Source organism: Trachurus japonicus, chromosome 13 (genome assembly GCF_045865225.1).
Source record: "Trachurus japonicus isolate A0001 chromosome 13, Traja_1.0".
In the NCBI taxonomy this organism is placed as follows: Eukaryota; Metazoa; Chordata; class Actinopteri; order Carangiformes; family Carangidae; genus Trachurus; species Trachurus japonicus.
In genome coordinates, this window is record NC_140919.1 from 32,893,274 (window position 1) to 32,919,139 (window position 25,866).

The following is a 25,866-nucleotide window of genomic DNA, read 5'->3' on the forward strand; positions in this document are numbered from 1 at the left end:
CCGCCGAGGTGACAGCCATGTGTCGACAGGCCTGGAGAGTGTGCCTTTGTACCATCTACGGCGGCAATTAGCGGGTCATTGTGTTTGCATGCAGAATTAGTGGAATTGTCCAGATTTATTCAACACTCCACGCATGAAAGAAGCTCTCTAAAATTAGCCCACATACATTCCTATATTTCCATCATGCTGCGGCACAGTAACTACAGAATATTTCCTGTATTCTCTACACTAATCACCTCTCCATGCTCCTTGATGTATACTGTATGTGCATTCCAGTGGGATGATCCGCTGCCTCTGTCTTTTCCCAGGCACATGCAGGGAGGCTCTCTCCCTCCGCAGGCTCCAGCTCCTCCTGTGGGCTACGTGTCGAGCACAATGATTTCTGACCAGGAGACTGACCTGGCCGATGAGGAGGAAGAGGACGATGACGACGAGGAAGAGGATGAAGGCTACGGAGCCAGGCATCCCCGCGGTATAGAGCACACACCAGGGTCTAGCATGGACAACCTGGACAGCTCTTTAACAGGTAGGCTGATTGGATTGAGTGCCTGTTGACATATATGTTATTATCCTTGAATTAATGTTTCTGAAAAACACACCAGCATTTTTGTGTGGTGCGTATGTATATATTTATTCAAATGAGCAGTGTTATCATTACTTTTTAATCAGTGTTAGATAAAATATAAATGAAAAAGTGTTCCTAATCACTGAGGGGGTCAAATTTATTCAGCTTCCATTGTTCTTTCATGTTGTTGATACAGTAAATGGATGATTGTTCATGACATGTTCTTCATGAGTCTGCTACACGTTGATTTTTATGCAAACATGCTTACTGAGTGTCCCTCAATCAAGTTTTGAAAGCATTTGTGGTAGACTCTGGGGAATTATAATTATCATTTCCAAAAAAAAGAGATAAGAAAGTCCATGAATTTTAAAGAGGATAGTGAGAGGGAAATTAAGAGGAGGGAGAAGTAAGGCGAGCAGGGGAGAGTGACTGTGATTTAATTCGCGCACAGCACTGGAGCCGGCGCCACCCATATCTTCCCGAGGAGATTTGAAATAAATTTCACGTGCGGCATATTCCATTCCAGACCAGAGGCACCATTTCCATTTTTACAACTCACTGAAAACTTTTACAGCCGTCTGTCACAGGGACATATGAAGGGCATGACATTGCAGCGGCAGAGCTGGGTTCTGGACTGCTGCTCTCATACTGACCAGGCCACACTATCCATCTGTAAACTGGAGGGTAACACTGCAGGGATGTTTATCATGATGCACTATAGGGACAGGTTGTGATACAAAATGCAGGTGCAGTGTGCCCTCGTGATGTTATGTATTTATCAGGCCTTTTGCTACAAAGTCTGTGAATACTAAAAAAGTAAAAAACCCATATTGGGAAATTCATGAGTGCAGAGAAACAGCGAGCAGAAAATATACTGCATCTGAAAGTCGAAGAAGCTGAGCCAGTTGAGAGAGAGAGCATGAGAATAAGAGGGTTGACAGTGCTGCATGTTGGTCTATCCTGTCAGTGGCAGCCCTAAAGAGTAGTTTTCCGTGGGATGATGGAACAGTGGTTTTGGTAGCGCTGACACATACTACTGCTGATGTATTTAGAGGAATATAAAGCAGCAACTGGGCCTTAATCTACTACATCTCTCCTCCACTGTATTACTCTGAAGACAGCACTATTTCTTCTTATCTCTCTGCAAGTCTGCCTTGCACCCCATCGTTTGACAAAACAGACATGGTCCCTGCTCCAGGGTTAGCGTGAGGAACAGAGGGAGGAGAGAGACAGGGGAAAGCGCTGAGATTTATTGCGGCCACCATTTTGAGGCTATACAAATAGGAAGAGGGAAGGTGTGAGGTTCCTGTCGAGCCTCTCCTGATAAATTTGTCATTGTTTTAATAATATGGAAATAGGTCTGTTTTCATAATGCTACACCAAAGGCCAGTAAATCAAAACATTTTCACTGCTGCCCCCCAAAAAACAACCAGCCTTGTCCTCTGGGGCCATTTTTCATCAGCAGATTGTCTGCACAGGCTTTTCACACTGTGTTATTCTATGCTCTGATATAATACAACACATTTTTATAGCAGATAAATGTAAATCCCTGTGTTGTGGTGGGTGCTTATGTCCTGGTTGAGTCACAGAGATGAAGTGAATACACAGGTATTACCTGGCTTTGTGTGTAGGTGGTACAGGTCATGTAAAGCTGAGATGTGGCAGCGTTGAGACCAGTACGCCTACAGTTGAAAGCCGGGCTGTTCTGGGCGATTACTCTCCCATAAAGCCCGGCCAGGTTTGTGAGGAGCAGGGTCACGTCTCCTGACGACAGGTAGAGACGCCTGCTCGTCAAGGGGAATGATTTTCCCGCTTAACGACATGCAGATTAGAGCTCGCGTCAGTATAAATCAGTTTTACTGGCAGGAGGGACCTGAGCTCGATTTTACTGCCCCCCACCCCCCCACCTCTGCGAAGTATCACCCATTTACTGGCCCTGCTCTATCAGTGCATGGAGCCGGGGGAGGTGTCAGCCTGTGGATTTTAGAGAACATGGTTTGGCCCATTGCTCTGGTTCAAGACATGATAAAATGACAGACCTGTAGTGCAAACCTTGGTCTGGAGCTGTGAGGGAGAAAAAAAAATCACATTTCTAGTACAAAAAGAAAACTAGATTGAATTTTTATCAAATTATGATACAATGATCACAGTTTGATTGGACTACTATTTCTGAGAATAGAAGTGCTCCAGAGGTTCAGCAGTAGAAAGTGGCAGTTAGTACAACTGAGAAGTCATTCTGTGATGTGATTTGCTGAGGCAGTGTTCCTTCGCTGAGCCGGAGGAGTTGGAAGCCTCAGTGCTTTGGCTGGCACTGCCTATACTTCATTATCTGCTCTATTCTTTGTGGGAGGATTGGACCCAGTGGAATTGCTGTCTTTCTTTCTTAGAGAAAAAAAAACTCTTAGAAAAGAATTTCAAAGAAAATAGCAAGGGAAGATGGAGGGCTCGAAGTAGTTACAGCCTTGGATTGCAGTCCTTATGCAAGCTTATATTTTATAGAGGTTTTCAATAATCAGAGGGAATTTTACTGCATTAGGAGCGAGAATCTGTTGCAACTTTCACTGTTGAAGATGCAATTTCTTGAAGTCACATCCAGTGGCAGAGAAACCACCTCTGTGAAACATACAGTTAAAGTTGAAGACACTCACTGATGGCGAAGTTGGAAGACTCTTTGAAGAAGATGCCGCTGTCTATCTGAATAAATAAACCATAGTCATGGCACCAAGTCTGAGGTCAAAATTTGAAATGTATTACGTTTCACTGGAAAAATAAAAAGCATCTGCGGGGACCGTACTCTGCAGCTGATGTATGTCGGGTTGTGTTCATGTTAGTCTCTGAAATCAGCCAGCCGCCCTGGATGTCACCCCCCCTTTGTTTTCGTGACCTGATCCTTTAACGTATCCTGCTGCTAACTTTTTGTCGCCCATTGCTCCCTCAACAACCTTTACACTCGCACCTCCCCAGTTCTCTGTTACACCAGCCTGTTCAATCACATCAGTCTTGTGTTCTGTGTGAGTGAGAGATAGTGTGTGTGAGCAGAGCACTTGGGTTCGTGCCACTCCAGCAAAGTCTGCCAAAGCAGTCCCACTGAAAGCTGTCACATTAGCCGACTGCTCTCTGTGTTTTTTGCTGCCAAAGTGCCATATTTTTATTGGCAGACTGATACTTTTATATTTGAAGTGCTGGCCGAGCTTTTTATGCGAAGAAAAAAAATAAATCAAAGCAGGAAAGAAGTACTTAGAGTAGCATATATGCCACGAGTCAAAAGTCGTTCAATATGTACATATCTGCCTTATGTGTGTGCTTTCAGTCACATCAAATACCTATGTTTGTGTTTATACCAGATGAAGAAGGGAAATGGTTTGATCTTCAATTTTCAATCATGTTTAGATTAACATGTGAGCAGACGTGTGCTAGCTCCTAAACCATAGCAGCTAGCAGTGACATATCTGTGTGAGAGTTTGGACTAAAATTCTCTTTGCTTAAAATCACAGCACCTTTGAGACAGTGGTGGCTGGGCTTTTTTAAAGAGGGATACAAAATAAAAAAAACAGTGTGTGCATACCACCAGGTGTTTGATTCAATACACTGTTTTGTGAGATGCTTCATCTGTGTCACCTGAGGCAGTGCTGTAGCTAACTCTGCTCTGCACAGGTGCGCTCATTGTTCCTCATCAAAAGAAGAGCAAAATCAGTTGATGCCGGTCCTGCTGCTCTGCTGTGCACACTCTGGTGTGTCTGTACACCTTTGTGTGTGTGTGTGTGTGTGTGTGTGTGTGTGTATGCAGTGTATGTTCCGTATGTGTTTGTAACAGATGAAAGGGGGTGGGCCAGAACAGAATGACTATACAGAACCACTCACCTGCATGAACAGGAATGCCCTGCAGCAAATGTGAAATGATTAAAGTGTAGGACATTGGTATTATGTCTCTCAATGAATACATTCATCCATCTAAATTTAGAATCACAACACAGATGTGCATTATGGCACATTATATATTCATAAAGGTTATGGCCACTGATCTGAAAAGTATGAACACGATGTGGTTGAATATACAGTAAGTGTTTTGAAATTAAAACAAAGTGCACAAACACAAAAAAACACAGTGCACAAATACAAAAAACTGAAACCTTTGGTGTTCCCCAGGGTCCATGGTGAATGGGTGGGGCTCAGCCTCAGAGGATGACCGTAATTTCTCCAGCCATAGGTCCAGTTTGGGCAGTTCTTCCGATGGCTCCATCTTTACCCATTGCAGCTTTGCGCAGGCCCTGGTGGCCGCTGCTGACAAGGCGGGCTACCGCCTGGAGGGCACTAGCCTCAGCAAGAGAGGTTGGTGTGTGGAGACCAGCTACCCACTGCTGGACTGGAACTTGTACCAGTGGCAGATGATTTGTTCTTTTCTGCTCTAATTGGTCCTCCTGTCATCCATTGGCTGATGTTCCCCTTATAATGTTGGCTTGCGATTTCCTCTCCCTCTACTGCTTTTGGACGCTGAGCCCAGGTTGTGCATGGGGGCTGTTGTATATGGCTCGACTGCCGGTATCTCCCTGTCCTTTACTTTAACCCTGTATAACCCATCTGGCTTTGACTTCGGCTTTCTTGGGTAATCACTGGATGTTGTACTTGCTACCTCTCATAGGCTTCTTCCAGAGCGCTTCCTTTTCTAATGACCTTTACCTTTATTTTCTAATAGGTTTTTGGGTCTTGATTGATAACCTCTACATTTCTTGATGGCAGCTTCAGCTCCACTGTCTAGGTGTTGGTTCCTTAACGTCTTTATTAACATGTTGGCCTCTGGCCCTTTATCCTTCTTGCAGGTAAAGGCTTGTCCCACAGGCCCAGGCCCAGCAGTCCATTCTCAACAGATGGCAGCACAGTCGGCACACACAGCTTGGGCCACCAGAGGGCCACCAGGCCCACACGCAAACCCCGAAGCCAGGGCACAGCACCCCACCGGAGAGATGCTGGTGCAGACGGTGAGGCAGCGACTGAAAATGCATTTTAAACAGTTTGTGTACAAAGTTTTTTTTAAAACATCTGTTGTTGTTTTATAACTGAGGACACAAATTAATAACAGAATACCTGATGTAATTTGGTCTATAAGTGATAAGTTAATATTTTGTTTTAATTTGCCTTCTCTTGACACAGACCTACCTCCTCCCCCTGAGCCTCCACCCTGTCAGGGACAGGGCCGCATCCAGGGGGCCCGCAGTGTAAGCAGCATGGTCCCCGCTACAGATAGAAAAGCGTCCTCTCTGGAGCGTCCACCCATGTCAGGGCCTCTGTCTGGGCCAGATGACATGAAGAGCTCCATTGACAGACAGACACGCACCTCTCTGGATCATCATCGCCAGGCTCAAGAGAGGCTGGGCTCCATGGACCGGGCTGATGATGGGCGCAGGGGACACAAAACAGGTAGAGTCTGTTGCTATGTAAACAGACAAACGGTCCTGTAAAGCTGCATTTGTTACACACCTCATGCTCATCCACAGGGTTATGTTAGCATCTGAGCTAAAACAGTTACAGTGGTAATCTTCCTAAATGCCGTGTCAACATGTCGACATTAGCATCTTAGCATTCAGTCTCAGCATTAAAGATCACAGTAAATTGTATGGGGTTTTCATATGCCAAGCATTTTCTTGAACTCGTGTTGAGCAACTGGAAATTATTTTCTGATTGTGGAGGAGGATGACTTACCAAATTTAATCTGATTTATTCTTTGGCAATCCATCCAACGGCTGTCAAGACACTTTAATCTGTACCAAATGATTGGCTTCTCAAAAGGTTCAGGAAATCCATTCACATCTGTTTAGGGGGTAGTAAGCATTAATAAATACTGAATTATTCATTTATAACACATGAATACTTGTTAGTATGTAGTTTATAAATAAAGTTTGTGCTTATCAATGATGAGTAAACCATTTTTAACTGTGTTTATAAACTACATAACAATGAGTATTCATGTGTTATAAATGATAAATTCAGTATTTAAAGCTTAACTAATGCTAAATAGTGTGTACTTATTATATAGTGTTATAGAGGGTTGCACACTCCAAATGTTTTGCACTTACCTTATTTCTTAAAATGAACGGCCACCAAAATAAAGTTTTGTGTAATATAAAAGCATCACTTCCCAACCAAACAAGATCATTCATTTCACTGAAGAAGACTTGTTTGTCGAAACGCGTCAGTCCCGTTTCAATAAAGGATTTTTATATTCATCCACATCAGAGTGCCTCGGCTGCCTCCTTGACTGTTTTCCCACCAGTCATTGTGCTTCTCCCTCATATATTTCTCTTTCTTGAAACTAATCATTACTAAGGACATAAAACAATAGTGGAATCAAGTGGAAGTGGAAATTTTATTGTTCTTGACTGAAGGATTTATTTTAATGCTTTTTCGATGCCTTATTGCATCATTGCAAGAAAATCAGGACACTGGAGTTTTGTTGCTGCTGCGCCTTGGCAGAGATGGATTTTTCTCTAAGTTCTTGTGTTGAAGTTAGCTTTCATGCTGCGCTGAGACTGGGCTCCCATGAACAGATTGCACTGTCTGCCACTTGCTCTGGTTTCCAGAATGCCCCCCCCCCCACTCAGTCCTCCCTCAGCCGCCCCCCCCAATGCCCTGTAACTGTTGCCAATAATGGTCTGCTCCGCTCCAAGTAAGGCAGGAGGCCCCAGCAACTGAAATGCACACTAATCGCTTCAGCTTCCTTTTTTTCACGCAAACAGCAGCCACTCTACATCCCATCTGTATGCGCCTGTGTGTGCATGTGTGCATGTGTGTTTGTAACCATTAGAGATCTCCATGCTGTGCACCCTGTCCTCTTTGTGCCAGAACTTTCTCAGACAGTTAATCTGAGACTGTGAGACAAAGACAGGTGCCACAATCAGCATCTTTACAAAAAAAAACCCCATAGGTGAATTCCCATATGTGTCAGATTGTTGACTGATTCACAGTAGAATCCACAGAGGTCGGGGCAGGCTCTATTACAGTCATTAGTGGAGCAGCGGGGAGCAGTTTGATGAGATTTCACGCAACGACGGGAACTGCTGTGGGTCAATGTTATGCTGCCCTGCAGCAGGGGGTGCCACAGGAGCCAGGGGTCCCTCTGTTATTGTATTTACCCCCTCATAAGGCTGGTAGCTGCAAGGCCATGTGCGAGGCAGAGCCCTCTCTGCGGCACACCCTGGCAGCGCCTGTTGGCAGTGCAACTCTGCAGATGTCAGGAGGAGAGGAGTTTGCAAAGTGCTCTTTGTTTCCCTGCATCAGACGTTAGATGTGTTTCACTGAGACAATAAAAGTCACGTGTTGTGTCTGTCTTCGGTCTCAAAGTATGCCTTTGGGTCTCTCTGCGTGTGTTTTCAGAGGAAGGGTGCCTGCCATACAGTAAACCATCATTCCCCTCCCCCGGTGGGCACAGCTCCTCTGGTACGGCCTCCTCCAAGGGCTCAACAGGGCCACGCAAGAACGAGGGCCCACGACAGCCACTACAGTGGACCGCCACAGAGCATGCTGATTTCCTGGGGGCCAACGGACAGGAGCAGTACTCGGGGGAGTTATGTGAGTAATTCAGGATTTTGTTGCTTTTGCAGCAGTGCTTCACCACATACAATATTGCATGTATAGTGAATAAAAATACTATATTCACAAATTCCAACTCTTCTAATTGAGCTTCAGATGTGTTGATAGGAACATTAGAGACATAAGGCTAGCTGTATTCCAGTCTTTTAGAAAATCTTTATTTATCTTTGTTAAGCTGTGTGTGTGTCTTGGCCACTGAACTAAGTGAATGAGAGTGGCATCAACTTCTTCCGTTATTTTTCCCAAAAGCTTTTAATATTTCTTGAAATGAAAGTGTCATCTCTCCCATCTGACGCTTTTCTTCTCTCTTGTGTCTCACAGAGTGATCTGCCTGGAACTGGAGAAAACGCAGTCTGTCAATGAAAGAATGACGCCCTCCTTGTCGGGGCAACGAACTTTGTCCTTACCTGTGTGTTCTCAGAGTGAAGGAGGACACTACAGAGAAAAGCAGTGTCACAGAACTGTAAATGTGATGTATAGACACAGACATACTGTACATCTCACTCTGTTTTCGTCCTCAAGAAAATATTTTCCACCTCCTACCTTACTGTAATTTTCTTTTTGTTAGAAAAAGGCAAGTAAAAAAAAAAAAGAAAACATCTATATGAGAACAAATTTTCTGGTAATTGCCCTTGGGGAAAGGGAATTTTGTTTCCTGTAAATATATTCTTTAACTTGTTGTTGCATTGCTATGCAAGCCTGATTCAGTTTGAGCTTTTTATTTACATATACAGGAACAGTTGATTTTATCTGGTTATTTGTATTATATGTGAATTGATTGGCTGTTGTGCCATAAAATAATTGTTTTATAATCCATTTTTTGTTAATAGTTACCATTAATTATTATCATTATTATTAATAATTATTGTTTTTGCACTGCAATTTTTGGTGATAAGCACAAAAACATAGCTCCTGCTGACATGAAGAACCGGAAGAATATGTGAAGAGGAGTTTCTGTACTGTAAAGTAAAGAGAAGAAAATTATATACTAATGTACAGAGAGATATTAAAGAGTAAGGCTTTGCTCAAAGACAGCAACAAATAAGACACCCATTTCCTAGACTAATTGGGTGGTTAAACACACAAGGTTCCTGAGGGTCTGAAGAACAGATACAAGGCTGGGAGAATTGTACGCAGAGGATACTGTATTACTGTAGGTGACCGAGTTCATTATTTAAATCCTAATTAGCTGTTCCACAGTAATAGTTTGTTGTCAGAAACATTTAGTGCTCAATGTGTCGGGCAGCTTCAGGCATTGTTTTGTTTTCAGAAAGGGAGTGTGGGTGTTTTCTTATGTTGTTTTTTTTTTGTTTTGTTTTTTTTTATCTTAATTTCTAGGCAAGAGTCTCCAAGCATTTCAGTTTTATTTTTCCTTCGTGATTTACTGCCTAAATAATTTCACCACGATAAGTTTACGCTCCTCGTTCTGCATTACAACGCACTAACCATAAAACAGTCAAAAGGAGAGAGGAGTCAGTGAAATCTGTCCACATGCTGTAGTTCAGTCAGAGCACTTACAGAGACAGGTTTATGATTCTTTTAAGGCCTTAATAGCTAAGCAAACATCAAACACAGAGGAGTATTTATTGTAATCAGTGGCAATTATACTCCAAAACCTACCTAGAATATCAGTGGAGCAATTTAATTTGTTTACATCTTTTATGTTTTATTTTTGTCTTGTATTTCCATCTGTTTTAATATTGTTTGCTTTTTAGAGCACTTACTGTTTTATGTTTTATTATAGTAAACTGTATATGGTACAGTGTCATCCAAGGAAACAACACATTGACCTGCTTGGTCCAGCTAAAGTGCTGTTAAATTAGGTGACGGATTAATAAAGCAGTTGTTCCTCCAATGCTTGGTGCCTCAGTTACAGTGCACTATGATCAGCACAGTCTGGTGTCGGTAACTTAGAGAAGAAATGCTGTGTGCACGGTTTACGATGTAGCTTTGAGTCAGTGTTTGCTCCCAAACAGTTGAATGGTGACGGAGAAAAGCCTTGTATATTAACTAGCAGGTCCTACTGCTTCGTGTCCACAGCCACAGTGTGGATCAGAACACTTTCTATCTGCCTGACCGCCACAAAACACACACACACAAATACACACACACACTTATCATCTGCCGCTTTCGACTTTTCAGCCTCTGATTCTCGATTTTCGTCTTTCCAGACAATGTTTTTATTGGTTGTCCTTTTTTATTGAAAAGGTTGTTTCTTTGTATGCCTTTTATGGACTCCAAAAACGCTGATTACAACAATGTTTTCAATATTAATGTTCAGGATTTTTGTGGTTCAATGACTGTTTGTTTTGTCTTCTTTTGTACTGCTAATGTTGATAAAAGGGGGTGGAAACTAAAGGCCGTCAGACGCTGTTGTACTGTTGTTGTCACGTCATCGTCATTTTCTATCATCCACCCAGTGGCCAGTGTTCTGGAAATGAGGTGCAAAGAGTATCTCAGGTTATTTTACATTCTGGTGGTGTTTATGTATGTGTATATATGTGTATATATCCATATACATCTCCACTTGATTATGCCATTCCATTTTCATTAACAAAAATATCCCTCTCATGTCCAATTCTTTCGTCCCCACTTTTCTTTTCTGCTGTGGATTTTGATTCTGAGTATAATGTGCTGGTTCATCCACCTAAAGACAAGATGTCAGTAAAAGAACATACCAAATTAAGATTGATATTTCTAATGTCTAATGCGTTTTAGTGTCTCTTTAATACTCATTGTTTTCTTTTAAATCACAGTGTCGTTTTGTATTTATTAAAATGATAATAAAAGTATATTGTGAAATATGCATAAAGATTTGTGAGATATACAATGTGTTTTTTTGTTCCTTGTAAAGTTTGCTGTCAGAGCCGAGCAGCGAGGCCATAAGGAGATGATAGGCACACTGTGCTCAGAGCGTGGTGAAGTGCCGGGTCAGTAGTTGTCTGAGTCACTCTTCGTCCTGCATGTTCACCGCAGTGCTCCTCTCATGTCAAAACTAAAGAAACTTCAAACCTTTTTGGACACAAGGGGCAAAAATGCTCACAATTTGCTTGTCAAGACAATAGAGAAAACGTCTTTTTGGAAGGATGAAAGTACTTTGGCTTTCCCTCTCTTTTGTTCATTTTCTCAATATTGTTGGTTCTTTGTAGCCTATCTGTGTGTTGCCTTTTTGCTATAAAAGAAGATTAAAAATGACAAAAAGAGAAAGTTGTTGGGTGAAGTCTTTCTGTACAGTACGGGCCGAGGTGACACCTCAACCCGATGCCATTTCTACAGTACAGTTCATTCTGCCTTTTTTTTTTTTTTTTCTGTAAACCACCTTCTTTATTCACTTGCATGTCCTTGTCCAAGAAGAGAGTGGAAGAAAATAAACTTTTACAGTCTCATTCCCATTTCCTGTAAGATAAATCCATGTTCTTTTATTTCCTTGTACCTGGATCAATATCAAATAAAAATATTTTTGAAAAATGAAAAATGCCTTAAATGATTTGTCTGTGGGAGAACTACTGCACTGCAGGGGCACTGACTGGATCAAATTGGGTGTAAAACAGTGAATAATGGAGGGAAATGTGACTTGAATGCTGCAGTCCTCCTCTTTTTGTTGACTGCTTTCTGATACTGCAGTTACAACTATATAAAAAATGGCAAATTCGCCTGTTTCTCCAAAACATGCCCCCTCTAATATCTTGATAGTGTTTGACTCAGCAACAACGTGTGTGTAGTTATTTTTGTGATGTGTGTGTGTGTGTGTGCGTGCGCAATAAAGATGTGCAGCCCACTGTGTGTGTTTGTGAGAGAGCTCCTGACTCAGCTGTGCTTTTTATGTCAAAGCAATCCCTACCTTTATCCTTCTGGAGGAGCAGCTTCAAACACAAATCCAAATCTGCTAAATCACTGAGATTGGCAGTTTGCGTTCAAGATCCCTTACACCAGGCTGCAGGTAAAATAACTTGTCAGAGAAATCTGCATTATGTGCAAATGTAATTTAGCATCTCTCCTGTAATTTAGCATCTATTCCAAACTCTTTATGGAATCAGTCCTTCCATATTCCTTATGCATGAGGAACGGGCCCGTGGGAGCTGTTGCCATATGGACAGTATACACCACCTGCAGCGTATTATTCACCATCATAATGATCACACTTGTGAGTTGCTCTGATCTGGCCAGCAGTTGTTGTAAATGTCTGTTGAGTGGTACTCTGGTGTCTTCTGCCAAAGTGAGAAAAACATGAAATAATTAATAAACTACTCTTTGTGTGTAGCTACTTCTTGTACCTCTCTCTCTCTTCCTCTTTCTTCCTCTCAACTCAACCAGCTGAGAGAGATGGCCACCTACCCTGGGGGGGTGACAGGGGTCAAAAGGCGACACTTTTCATGTAGGCCGATGTATTTTGTACACATTCAATTTCTTGTATTAACACAATTGAAAAACTGGGTGAACATATAGGTGATTATATAGGTGAACATATACGTGCACATATAGGTGATTATATAGGTGAACATATAGGTGATTATATAGGTGCACATATAGGTGAACATATATGTGCACATATAGGTGATTATATAGGTGCACATAATCGTTGGTACTTCTTGAAATTTTTGGTACTTCTTGATGATACTTCCCACCATTGACACTGACACCTTGTATCCTTTTCCTTCTTTTTTGGCATTTGCCCTAGCAAGTCTTGCGTTGACATTAAAATGACTGAAATATCCCAAACAAGTCAACTTTTACAGTCAGAAAACTGGTCAAAAAACTCCCAGAAATATTGAAAATAATTGTAAACACTTTAGACCCTTAAAGAGAACGGTTTGTTTGAACATTCTGCCACTTACAAGGAAGTTTTTCTTTGCCACTGTTGCCAGGTGTGCTTGGCTTTGGTGGGATCCTACTATGAGGAGGTCTACACCTTTTCTATTTGTAAAGTGCCTTGCCTTAATTTATATGTTGTGTATTAGTGCTATGATTAGATTTGACTTAACTTAGCTTTCAGGAGCAGTGTTGTTTCATTCATGCAGGGGTAGTGGTAGACAAGAGGCTGGAGATCTGCCTGGTTTGTGATTTGGTCCAATCTGGTGGTCGACATCATTAAAGGTCCTAGTTAACTTTTCCCTGTGAATTTGCACACTCAGCCATTACAGCTGGTTGCTGTGCTTGAAAACAGACCATTGCCACACTGCAGCTCCTTTTCATATTTGTCTGTATATAGAAGGTACTCAAAATATACATTGGAATCACAATGTTATATTTCCTATTTGGAACCCAGGTCAAACCCCAATGTGCAGACTTATCCAAGATAGGCAGCTAAGAAGTTCTGTAATAGTTAGTGTTAAAGTTATTATCAGCCAAATTCAATTCCTGCAGCAATTTTTCCTAAAACACACTGAAGGTGTTTTATCAACCTAGAACTGCCAATCTTCTGTCCCTGGGTTACAGTATGAGCAAATGAGGCCACATTTTTGGCACTGTAGTTTACCTCATGATCACAATACCCAGTGATATTTGTAGTGTATTGAACTTTCTGTGCTCCAAAAGTTGTTGTTTATAGATTTTGTAATTTCCATTATACATATGAAGTGAAGAATAGAAGAAAAAGAGGAAAATAAAACAGAGGGTCTACCTTTGAGTCTGTGAAGTGTGGAAAGATATTTATGACCTTTAAAAAAAATCAAAAATTCAAATAAACATGCCCAGTCAATGTAAAATATATGCTAATCAGTCTGCAGACAATAATAATAAAAATCACCCCATCCAGCACAGGTGTTGAGGAGTCGCCTGTTTTAAGGTAGGACAGTGCACTCTGTTACTGTGTGTTTGCTAATGGCAGCTTTGATGAGAAGAGTCATATTGTGTTGAGAGGTGCTGATGAAAATCCATAGCTTAGTGAGCGCGCTCTGATAAATAGCTGCTGTATTGACAGTTTAGTGCGGCCGAGGGTGAAATATTGCCTGTATAAATGGCAGGGATGTAACATCATGGCTGTTTGGAGGAGACAGTGTGGATGAATGGTCTGTGTGTTAACCTGTTCTGGGCCAAAGGAAACACTGCTGCTGTTTTCCAGTTAGATTCCTGGATATTAGCTGGAATTAAATATGTTATGAAAAATCACTGAGCCAGCTGTCTGTTTCCATATGAAGACACATTACTATTATGAGAAAAAAAACACACACACGCCACGTGTGTGTTTTTTTGTTTGTTTGTTTTATTTACTTTTTCTCATGTTCCTCATCTTTGTGTTGGACATTTATGTAAAATATACTGTATGTTTATTTATTTGTTTATTTGGATCCCCATTAGCTGTTACTACTGCAACAGCTACTCTTCCTGGGGTCCATGTTACGTAATTATGTATTTTGTGGGAACATTCAGTTCATGTAATTTCTCTCTGTGATAACTGATCAAGAGCGTAAAGGTTAGCCGTTCTTTTAACATCCATTAAACAACACAATCTTTTGGCAAAAATGAATAATGACGTGTAAACCAGCTCAGTTTTAACTTTCTTAGCCTGTTCATCGTAAATGTCAACAATTACTCATTGGAGTTTTCTGTTTTTTTCAGCTCAGCTGTACTCTCCGGTGCCCTCCCATCTGAAAAACACATTTTCACAAAAAGAAAACCTCTCAGCAATTTCTTCCAAACCCCTGTCCTCATTTCTGAAGCCAGGCTGGTGTTTTGTATTGGGCTGATGGTGCCGTGGGAGAGAATGCTCAGCAGTCTCCACAGTTGTTCCTAATGTCATGTTCTCAAAAAAAGGGCTTCTGTTCAGACCACCTTATTTACACTTGTTTACTTCTGCAGTTTTTTTTATACTTTGTTTCAGATGCAGCTCATTGTTTCAGATCCAAGGCTGCACTTTTCTTACCTTCCTTTGTGCTGCTATCACAATGGTTAATCCGCTTGAAGTGTGTGTCATAGCTATTCACACATTTAAAGCCCTTTTAGAAACTATATGTGGCCAAGAAATAATTTCTCTTAACCCTCTACCCCAGTTAGAAAAGATTTTATTGTATGACATTTAGGAAATCAGATTACTGCAAAACTGAGATACTTTTTTCTTTTTGAATTGTAGGGCCATTACAGTAATGCATATAATTTAAAACAAGCCCACAGAGAGGCAGAGAATAATGTTGTGTGAATAACTTATTTCCATGATATGTCTTTGGAATGGTTGAGAGGTTCTTTCATTCATATTTATGGTAAAGGTTCACCGATCTATCTTGACCCTTTAAACAAACCCATCAGTTGGGTGTGCAGGATCTACTCCCATTTCACACCTCTTCCTCTGTCTGTGCCGGGGGGGTTGGGGGCAGGACGAGTAATGACTGCTCTGCTCCTTGCCAACAAAGCAACTTTCCCTCCCCGCTCCCATCTTTTATTTCCTACTGTTTACCAGTGTGCACTCTTCCACCTCTTCCTCATTTTTCACCTGCTTCCGAATGCGAAGCAAATATGCACCTGTTTCTCTGCACGCTCCCAGAAGTCTGTGCTTTCATACGGCTGTGTAATTGTTGCATCAGGCCTTGGTGGAGATGGTCTGTGGAGTGAGCGAAAACTGGTTAGCCATGCGGAGGAAGGAAATAAGCTTTGCTCAGCAAATACACACTACAGTAAGATACAAGTTATCAGGGTGTGAGTGAGCGTGCATTTGGATTTGTGTGTGTGTTCTTTGATGTCTGCACCAGTGTGTTTGCACTGGGTGAAGGGAACTACTGTGTATGTGCTTGCTTACATATATCTGTGTATGTGTATGTGTGTGTGTGTGTGTGTGTGTGTGTATTGATGAAAGGAAGCATCTACCACTTGCACTGCATTTTTTTTTCCACTCTTGGTTTTCTCCTCCCCTTTGTCTCTGGACTGGTGACAGGGATTGGAGGTGAGAGGGCAGCAGTACCAATGCAACACCATTCATCACACATGTCAAACAGCTAGACCAGCTGCTGGGGACAAGCGGCAATAATTTGCATTTCATCCCTCTCTCTCTGCCTCTCTCCCTCCCTCTTCTCTCTCTGTCTCGGCCTTACATTTCCATCATAGCTCCACATTTGATAAATGACTCCAGAAGCCACACGATTTTCCACCTGTTTGGATGAAAACATTGCATTATTGACGAACACTTTACATATATTGAGCTTTATGTCATACTTGTCTGGCCGGTTAGATGTAGTTCTTCTGTTTTAGGACTATACTGCCCATGCTGCTGATGCTGCCTCTGAGGACTGGTGGTCCTTAAGGATGGTGTGCTGAAATGATAGAGACCATGTTACTGGTTAATGAGAAGAAGGAGACCCTGGGCCATGATTGACAGCATGTGTCTTTATTATCAATTCACAGTTGTTTTCCTGATGAAACATTTAGTCTATAGGGTTAGGGTTTAGGAGAAACATTGTGAGTTCAGCATCAAAATTCAGTCTATTACTCACTCACTCAGTTGTGTCCATCTATTTTCTGCAACTGAAGTTAGCATGCTAACAAGCCAGCCCCAGCCCAATGCTTCACTTTCAATGGGGCCTCTGTGGCCACCCCTAAGATGCTGCTCGGAGGCTGTATTATAACCTCTTGTAATATAAGACAACGATGGCTCAAGCTACTGTCAAGCCTCTGGCAACCACCTGCTCCTGGCAAAATAAAAACATGTTCGGTGGCAGAGAAAAAAGCTGCTTCACCAATATTTGGTTGAGTACAGAAACAGATGTCTGTTTTATTTTTGCATGTGAAACCCCCATTATAATAAATAATATCCAAAATGAAAACTAAAGGAACAAGAAAAAAAAACTGTTGGTTACTAATCTCTTATTAAAAGCAGGCGGTGGAGTGGTGTCATGTCCATCTTGTTACAGAGCATTTACTGTACATAGAAGAAGACAAAAGTTTATATAGCATCTTTAGTAGACGGTCAGTCACAAGGTGCTGTACAAAGCGCACGCGCAGTCAAAATTTAAGAACACAATGACAGACACAAAACAACAACCAAAAGAGTAAACAGTTTTTGAGTTTTTTTAGCTGCTTTTTAAAATGACATGACGGAGGCAGCAGCTCTCAGTTCAGGAGGCCGGGCATTCTAAAGCCTCGGTGCCACAGATTCAAAAGCATCGTAATTAGTCTAGTGCGGGGGACATGGAGTATAGGCCTTGGTTTGAGGATTGCATTACATATAAAGACAGAGAGACCGAGCCCCACAATCTGGAAATATTAAGGAAATGTAATATTTTCATTTGACTGAGCATATCTGAAGACACATTATACTCTCAAAATCCAAGAGTGTGAACTGTGTCCATCATATCATATCCCGGCTGCTTAATATCAGCTTGTGACTTGCGTCCTTTCATCTGTGTAGCGTGTCTGTGTTTGGCATATGTCATCATGATCTTTAAGACCGTTGCTCTTGATGCATTAAGCCTTGAGATAATTTTGCACCTGCAGTTTAGGCACAGATGATTGAACCTCTTTAGAGGCTTCACATTTTTTTATGTTGATTTCATAACCTCTATGTTAGAAAGCAGGTTACTAAACCTCTTTTAATTGTTGCTAAGGGAATAAGCCTGATGGGAAATCTATAGGAGTATTTGTTATTCTGTTGCAAATACTTTTTTTGTGTTTAAGGTGTTTGGGTTTGTCTTTTTCCTGACATGCCAATATCATTCTTCCCTCACCTGATAGATGCATATATGTCCTTATTGTTTCTGTGAAATGCCAAACTTAAGGTTATCATTATATACTGCTCTTCTAGCTCATTTCCCCTCCCATTCTCTTCTTTCCATATTCACAAACACCCTTGCCTGCCTATACTTTTCCTTTCTCTCCACTTATCTGTTCTCCTTGAGATTTGCAGTTCAGTTGTGTTCGGGGTAGAGTAGGAGGGAGGCGTTACATTTCACCTTGCAGTCTTTTCAATAGGGACTATTCATACAAGCTGAGAGCAGGGATGTTCATGAAAGCTGAGAGATTTTATTCGAGAGAAAAGAAAACTCTCTTGGCAGAAATAAACAGTAATTGATTGTCATGTATTATAATGGCATCGGGGAAGGTGAAAGCTGTAGAAAAAAGAAGCAAGTGTATGCATGATTTTACTTTTCTGATGGGTGTGTATATTTTGTGTGTGTGTGTGTGTGTGTGTGTGTGTGTGTGTGTGTGTGTTGCCACTAGATGTTTGAAACTAAGTACACTTGTCGTACACTGACAGTATACCAGTGTTTCTGAGTTTACGGAGCTTTATGTGGCATCTTTTTCCTGTGAGCTTTTAATGTGCCACTGGCTCCTGGTGGGATGGCTTGATGAACAATCTCTTAATCAAAGCTTAATTGTTTAGCATGATCCTGAGTGACCTACTTAATGGAAACCCCCTCTTGATTAATGATGTGTGTTACTGAACACAGTGGGAGACACCCCAAAACCTTGTCCAACTCTGGTTAATTAAAGCCTGGGTCCAACAGTATCTGAGACTGGATTATAATGTCATGTAAATAGAACCACAAAACCCCATGTGAACTAATGCTTATCATCTTACTGTGTGACACTGCTGTTTTGTTTGTTTTCCTCACAGTATATGTGAGTCTGATTTCTATTGAGATTTTTGGATGTTCCATCAATCAGCATGAACAAAATCTCTTCTTGTTCATATGATTATACTTCATGTTCCACGTTCTGTATCTAAGCAAATGGAAAAACATACAGTAAAAAGATGCATCCAGGCATGCTTTTTTTAATTAAACTGTCCACCTTACCTTTGAAAAAGAGACATTTCTAAGCCCACGATCTGCCTCCTGTTTGAAAACCACACCAAAGAAAAAAAAAAAGAAGAAAAAAAAGGAAGCCGCTTTGCCAAGGCCAGCTTTTGTCTCTTGGTTCAAAACTGTCCTTTCCTGCCTTTCACACACACAGATACACAGATGCCCACACAGATAAAACATAATACCAAAAGTATTTTTTTTAACCATTATGGGCGCTAGCTCATGTTTTTCATGGAGTAACAGTTCAACATGTGTAATGGGCTGAGTGTTGCCGAAAGAAGTATTTGCCAAGGACTCGCAGTGAAAATGTGCCCTTGTCTTTGAATGTTACAAGGCTGTGGCACTGTTTTCATCGACACTGACGGATAATAACTGCAGTTTTATAAAACAAACTTTAAACTTCGAAATAAAAAAAGAAAACTTGTTTAGTGTAATCAGAGCTCTCGAGTGTGCAGCACATTTCTTAAATAGCTGAATAGATGTTGTTTTTATGTGACTCTAACTCTAGCTTTCTGCAGCATTTAAAACACAGCTCATTGTGAATAAAGGCAAAGCATCACTGATAATGGTTCCTCTTCTCCACTTGCTGCATGAAGTTAAGTGTCCAGCAAGGAGGACAAGCATGAATGTCACCACTCATTCAGGCATAAGCAGTTAATCACTCCCAGACGGGCGAGGTCATCGTAGACACACTCTGCCCCATCATTTATCTTCTCCAGCTCGGGCCACACAGGAGACTGGAGATGTGCTGGAAATGAAGAGGAGGACGAGGAGGAGGAAGGGATAATGCAGCAAATTAAGTGAAAAGGATATTCCACAATATCATCCTGCATCAATAACCTGTTTTGCTTTGCTTAATTGCTCAAAAAAGAGTCACATCAGACATATTACTGTATACAGGCTTCAAATCTTCATCGTGGTTTGACACATCTTTGCTGTGGCAGTTTTGCAGGTGTCTCTCTTCTTTGGATGAGGCTGAGGAGGAATCTGCACACTGCCACCTTCTTCTTCTACTCCTTTTTCCACTCATTACTTTGGTCATGGACCATAGCAGATGGTGCATCTGGTGCTTTAATTGTCTTTATTACCGAGGCATCTGCTTTCTGCTTTTTTAATCCAGAAGTGTGGCAGTGTGGCATCACCGAGCCAGTTGAGGCCATGCTTGTGAAATCAGAAAATAAACACACACAAAGAAACAAATATCATTCAGACTGTAGGAACACCAATGTATGTGCATTTATGTTGAGGGAAGAAATGGTGCTGCAACCTTGGCTTTCTCCAATGTACTGTAGCCTATATATAAAACAACTAAAATAATATTAAACCTGATTATTGTTCGGAGTTGTTTTCATCTTGCTGTGTACCTTGCATGTGTTGTGTACACCTGAAAGTCTGTAAATGAGGAAGAATCCCTGTGGCTGTGTTCAGTTATTTTCTTAGCTGCTGGGATGTGTTGTAGTGAGCTGAGGCAGAGGGAGGAAAGGCAGATGTTAGGCACTGACAATCCCTCCCGCCTTAGATCTGCAACAACAAAGCAGCTGAGGGAAAATGTCATCCGCGCATCATCCCAGACGGCCCCGCGTGAATGAATAATTACTCTACCTTGACTCCGGTCAGGAGGAGGAAGGTAAAGAAACCTACTCTAACCCTCTTACCTTGGAAACCTTTCAAATGGGAAGCCCTGCATCATGACATGTGATAGGAGGGTTGACACTGAGGAGGCTGTGACATGCCGAGATGCCTCCAGAAATAAAAAGATTTTTCTTGTGGCAAAACGCTCAGGGAAATGAAATGATTCATCCCAGCAGCTCAGTACGTGCTCTTCTTCAAAAAAAGGATGAGATGGGGACATGGGGTTCATCTGTGAGGGGGAGGGAGGGCGATGGAGAATGTCGGAGGATTGGTTGACTATGTTGAGCTAACCGCAGTCATGTCAGGAAGGAAGCAGGGCTTTAGAAATGCATCATTGTCACCATTATGCTTAATAATTTGAATGACATCTCAGTGCATGACTCAAAGGCACTTGTATGGGGGCTGGCGGGGTTATTAGAAATGACTCCCCCAATGATGCGTGTCACTGAAGCAGCAAATTAACATGAGGAGATGGAGGCACGTTAAAAGCAGAGAGAGAAAGGGAGGGAAACGCTGAGATGGGCGGAAGAGGGAGAGATGTGAAGGAGAACAGGGAGAGATGCGGAGAAAGATGTTGCTATTTTCACACTCTTTGTTAGCTGAGATGCTCTGGTTGTGGTGTACCAGCTCTTGCTCTGTTAAAGCTTTTTTTTATTATTTTCTGAACACCAGGTGCTCCTATTGTGATAAATGATTCTCAACTGTGTTGAACAATGGGAGAGGCACCCAGACATATCCCTCATCAAATAGTTCCACAGCTCCTCTGCCACAAACTACACAATAAACACACTGTATTGTGCCGCTGGTTGTTTGTCTTGCCACCACAGAAGACTGAAGGCTATTTTTGCTTCCTGTTTACCATGTTAGTCTTATGGGAGCTGACAGTCCCCTGGAAGACACTACTGGAGGATTGTTCTGGCTGTTTACTGGACGGTTTCTTGTCCGCAGCCCCTCTCTATCTATATTTCCATTTCTTCTCTTCCTCTGCCACTCATTTTACATCCTGCTTCCTTCTTCCCTCTCTTCACTCAGCTCCTGTGCCTTCCTTTGTTTCCCTGTCTCCTGTCTCTGACAGCAGACAAGGCTTGATACATGTACAGTGCCTTCACCTTTTTCCACCCGGTAATTTATGCTGTCAGGGGTTTTCCTCTGTTTGGATGGCCAGGCTTTCATATGTGTGCACAGTAGTATCTTGGGGTGTTGACACGTTCCTTCGTGTTCAGCATGAAACAGACTGTAGCAGGTAATTGATGGGGGTTTACTGCCACAGGCACGCAGTGCAAACTGGGAGGGAACCCACCGGTTTTTAACCCCACCAATTAGATTAGCAAAAGGTGGGAAGAGAAGAGAAGTGAGCTCAGCAAAGTGTCGATAATAAACAATTCCAAGTGAAGCCGAACCAAAACATCAGCATGGATGACGCTGTCTTTGAAGATACTGTGCATTAAGTTGTGAATTTATGAGGCCCACTGAGTTAAATCTAACAAATCCTCCCTCCACAAAGGGAAAAATCCTCAATTTGTTTATCATCCGCCCCATTTATATCACTGAGACTAAGAATTTATGTCCATGTTTGTGTAGCTACTGTACAAGCTCAGGTTCAGTTTTTCCCTTAGAGAAATGGACTAAAGTAAAAAAAAAAAAAAAAAAGGGCAACTTGTAGCAGCTTTTGCACATTGTATTGTGCCACAGGGTAAGGAAGTCAGATGATGTATAAAGAGCGATAAAGTCTGTGTGAGGAGGAGGTTGGGGTAGATGGAGAAGAAACAATAGAGACTGTTCCACAGGCTTTACTCCAAAATTATTACGGTAACCATGACAACAGAGAAGCCTGTATTTTAATCCAAACCAATGTTTCTTTTTTTCTTAAACTAAATCAAATGAATGTTCCACAACCAAACCGTTTATTGCTGTAACCATGACGACGACGAGGTCCTGTGAATGCGCTGTTCCAGGATAATGGTTGGTATCAGTGGGCAGGGATAAACACCACGCTGCATATGTTTAGGCTGTATTGATTGGCGTCTAATTCCAAACAATTCTGACGTGATGAGTCAATAAATAATTTAGTCTGTTTGAGAAAATTTATTTCAAACTATTTAAATAATTGATCAATCAATTAAGCTGTTAATTAAGCAAAATGCCAAATATTTTCTGCTCCCAGCGGCTCAGTTGTGAAGGGTTGCTGATTTATTCCTTTTTTATATATATAATTGTAATTAATGGTGTTAGGATTTTTTACTGCTCAGACAAAATAAACAATTTAAAGACATCACCTAGCCTACATCACCATCGCCTTGGGAAGATGCTAAATGATTGATCGTAATCACTGGTAATAATAATAAAAATAATTGCGGGATAGGCTACAGCTGATTTCATGCTCCCTGGAACTTGTTGATCTCCGAGGTGTGTTCCTGAGGCTCCTGTGCTTCTGTATCTATATAGGAGCACATATCCATTTTTATGTTGGCACAACATCTATATGCTTCAAATGACATCCGTTCTCCCACACCTCCTTGTGCTTAGAGTAGAACCTCTTCCCATCCGTCCTTCCTCCCCAGCCACACAATAGCTCTGTTCAGTATTCAGTCGGGCACATTGGCCAGGATTCTGCCAAAGTGATAAAACCCCATTTATCAGCAGGGAAGCGTCCGCTGACTGCAGATATATCCAATCTCGATGCCTTTGATGCCAGTGTCACACCAGTATGATTTTGGCTGGCTTACTAAGCCCCCAGTGGTTACCCACTCAAGCTCAAGATCTCATTACCAAGTGGTGTTACTTGCTAATGAATTTGTGTCTAATCATGTTATTTGTAAGTGACTCACACAACTTAGGGTAAAACACGCTACAGTTGTCCCAACAGGAATAGATATAAGTGCCCCGCTGTGGGATCCCCCCCACCACCACCCCACCCCCTAGAAACTCCCCATTCCATATTAGATGTGGTTGACTTGTCAGTTTATTTCAGAGGCATCTAACAGTTGATTGATAAAAACCATTTGAATTTCCTTTTCATTATTTATTTATTTTTATCATTTAAAGCTAGCCATGTTTGTAAACTGAAGGTCTTTCTTTCTTTGCATTTGACGCTGAGCTTCACATACTAGCTCCCACCATCAGGTTAATTACTGGACCTGTTAACATTCGATCATAAATGTTACACGTGTGTAATAAAGCTTTTTGAAAAGGTGCAGCCGCAGCATTGTTGTAATCGCTTTGCAAATATTGCCTCAGAGGAATAAAAATCGCATCACGCTTAGATCCAATTTGTGCTACACTCACCAATTACTTTCACGGTCCACTTCCCGTCTAATACAGAAAGGCCAGATTATCCGTTGGATGTCTGGGTGCTGCACACCCTAATTACAAACACAAATTGGAAAAAACGCAACTTGTGACAAAAAAAAAAAAAAATGTAGCATGTGATTTGTCCTCTTTCCAAGAAAAATATTTGTACTAATTTATTTTGTCTGTGTGTCCTCAGTGAGATAGCTAGTCTCTGAGAAATGGAGGGCCTACTTATGTAAAATGAGGGGAGTTTTTGATCTTTCTATTGGCCTTGTGATCAGATAAAGCTGTAGCATGGATGTACTGTGTCTAATTAGGTTGATGTATAATTAATCTTAACAGTAGTACCAGTGTAGTTCATTACATGACTGATTAAGAGGATATACAGAAGAAGAGACAGAATATTAGGTTATCAAATACAGCATAGTGCTTTGAAGAGCTGTATAAATCTACAAAGACTGAAAGCTGGAGAACTAGTTTGAGCAGACTTTTTATGAGGCACCATAACCCAGAGTAAACTGACTGCTGCACTGCTTGTAAACTCTCACTGCAGTTCAGCTCTTTCTGCTCCGACCTGGCCCGCACAACACTCCTGTAGTGAGGATGTCAGGGCTGCTCTTGGTGGGACTTGGGAGAGTAGCAGCAATGAGTAAAACATTAATGCATGTGAACTCGGAGTCACATCAAATGGGGGCTTCTTACTTAACGCTGAGTGTCGCTGAGGGACAGCTCCCTACAGAAGCTGAAAGTGTGACACAGGAGACTTGATGGGAGGTTTAGTGGGTCAAAGATGAACTAGTTTGATCAGCAAATCAAAGCAAAAAAAGTTTTCAGGTAGATCTTGCTGTCTTTGTAAATCAAACAAAGGGCTTTGGCTGCTGCAACTAACGCCTATTTTCAGTTCACTATTTGAGCATTTTGTTCAGAATGTCATTATAATTTACAGAGCCAATGAGATGTCTTGGAGTTGCATATTGCATCCACCCAACAGTTCAATCCTGAAACAGAAAAGCAACAAATCCTCGCACTGTCGAAGCTGGAGAGAATGCTTGACTTGAAATGAATTAATTAACAAGTTGTCAAGTCAATTTGATGACCTAATTATTTGGCCGGTTGTTTCCAAACCATGCATATTTTTCTTAGAATAAACTTTTCTCCTAATTCCATTCATTCCATTTTAATTGCTCCCGTCTCTGATTAAAACCCACATGATGTTCATTAACAGTGGAACTGACCTGTAGTATGTTTGAGCTCCTCATTTAGCCTTGGCTGAGCTCAGTCCTTCTCCTGCCTGGAACAGCACGGCTCTGCATCATGTCTGTTTGTGTCGCCTTCATGCAAATTTCCCATGTGCATCTGTGCTGTGTGTGTAAGAATGCAAAATGTTCACCAAATGGTGAATTATATTGCTGTAAAGATTTTTCTATTGTAACCCCATATATAGTCCTGTCTTTTATTTTACACAAATGAGTTCACACCTGCAAAGCTCCAAGCAAAGTTACAATGAGGCAAAAAAAATGTTGAGATGAAGTCACATAGAGCCCAGGGCTGCAGGTGCTCGCTCAGAGTCAGGGAGCTGCTAGAGACAGAGAGGCACTCCTCAGCCTTTCAGGAGATAGATGTGTCCTGCCACTGTATAAATTGGCTGTCGGAAACATTGTGCGAGGAAGAGCAGCAATTGCTGGGAAGTTAGAGGTGGAGAGACAATGATGGAGAGATGAAAAAAGGGGAGGATGGGGCCAGGGTCAAAAGGGAGGGAGGTAGGGAGGTGAAAATTGGTGGAGGGCCAAGGTCAGTGTTGAATGAGATTGGGAGACAACTGTTTCAGAATAAAAGAGCTGCAAAAATGGGACAGTAAATGAAGATAAAGATGTGTTTGGATTCTATTATAGACAAAGAAAGCACATAGTGGGGTTATTGGATTTCTGTTACGGAATAAATCTACTGTACAGTCAACACTAAACGGTCACTTATAATGATCTTGTTATTGTTTTTAGTGCCTACATGCTTTACTTTTACAGCAAATCCTCTGTGACCTACATCATAGACACTTCAACAACTTGAGGC

General features: G+C 41.6%; 1 protein-coding gene across 20 annotated transcripts in view; it reads left to right on the plus strand.

The window, feature by feature from the left end:
* robo2 (roundabout, axon guidance receptor, homolog 2 (Drosophila)) overlaps positions 1-11,624 on the plus strand; it is a 274,846-nt gene extending 263,222 nt beyond the window's left edge. For 11 of the 20 annotated variants that reach the window (XM_085796044.1, XM_085796039.1, XM_085796036.1 and 8 more), the window contains 5 exons: positions 309-526; positions 5,383-5,541; positions 5,714-5,980; positions 7,934-8,128; positions 8,471-11,624. In XM_085796044.1, the coding sequence (XP_085652170.1) occupies positions 309-526; positions 5,383-5,541; positions 5,714-5,980; positions 7,934-8,128; positions 8,471-8,472 (841 nt within the window). In that variant the 3' untranslated portion in view covers positions 8,473-11,624. Of the gene's footprint in view, positions 1-308; positions 527-4,711; positions 4,895-5,382; positions 5,542-5,713; positions 5,981-7,933; positions 8,129-8,470 lie in introns of all 20 variants that reach the window. The other 9 variants (XM_085796026.1, XM_085796033.1, XM_085796028.1 and 6 more) reach the window with 1 other exon arrangement.
* Positions 11,625-25,866: the final 14,242 nt, after the last annotated feature.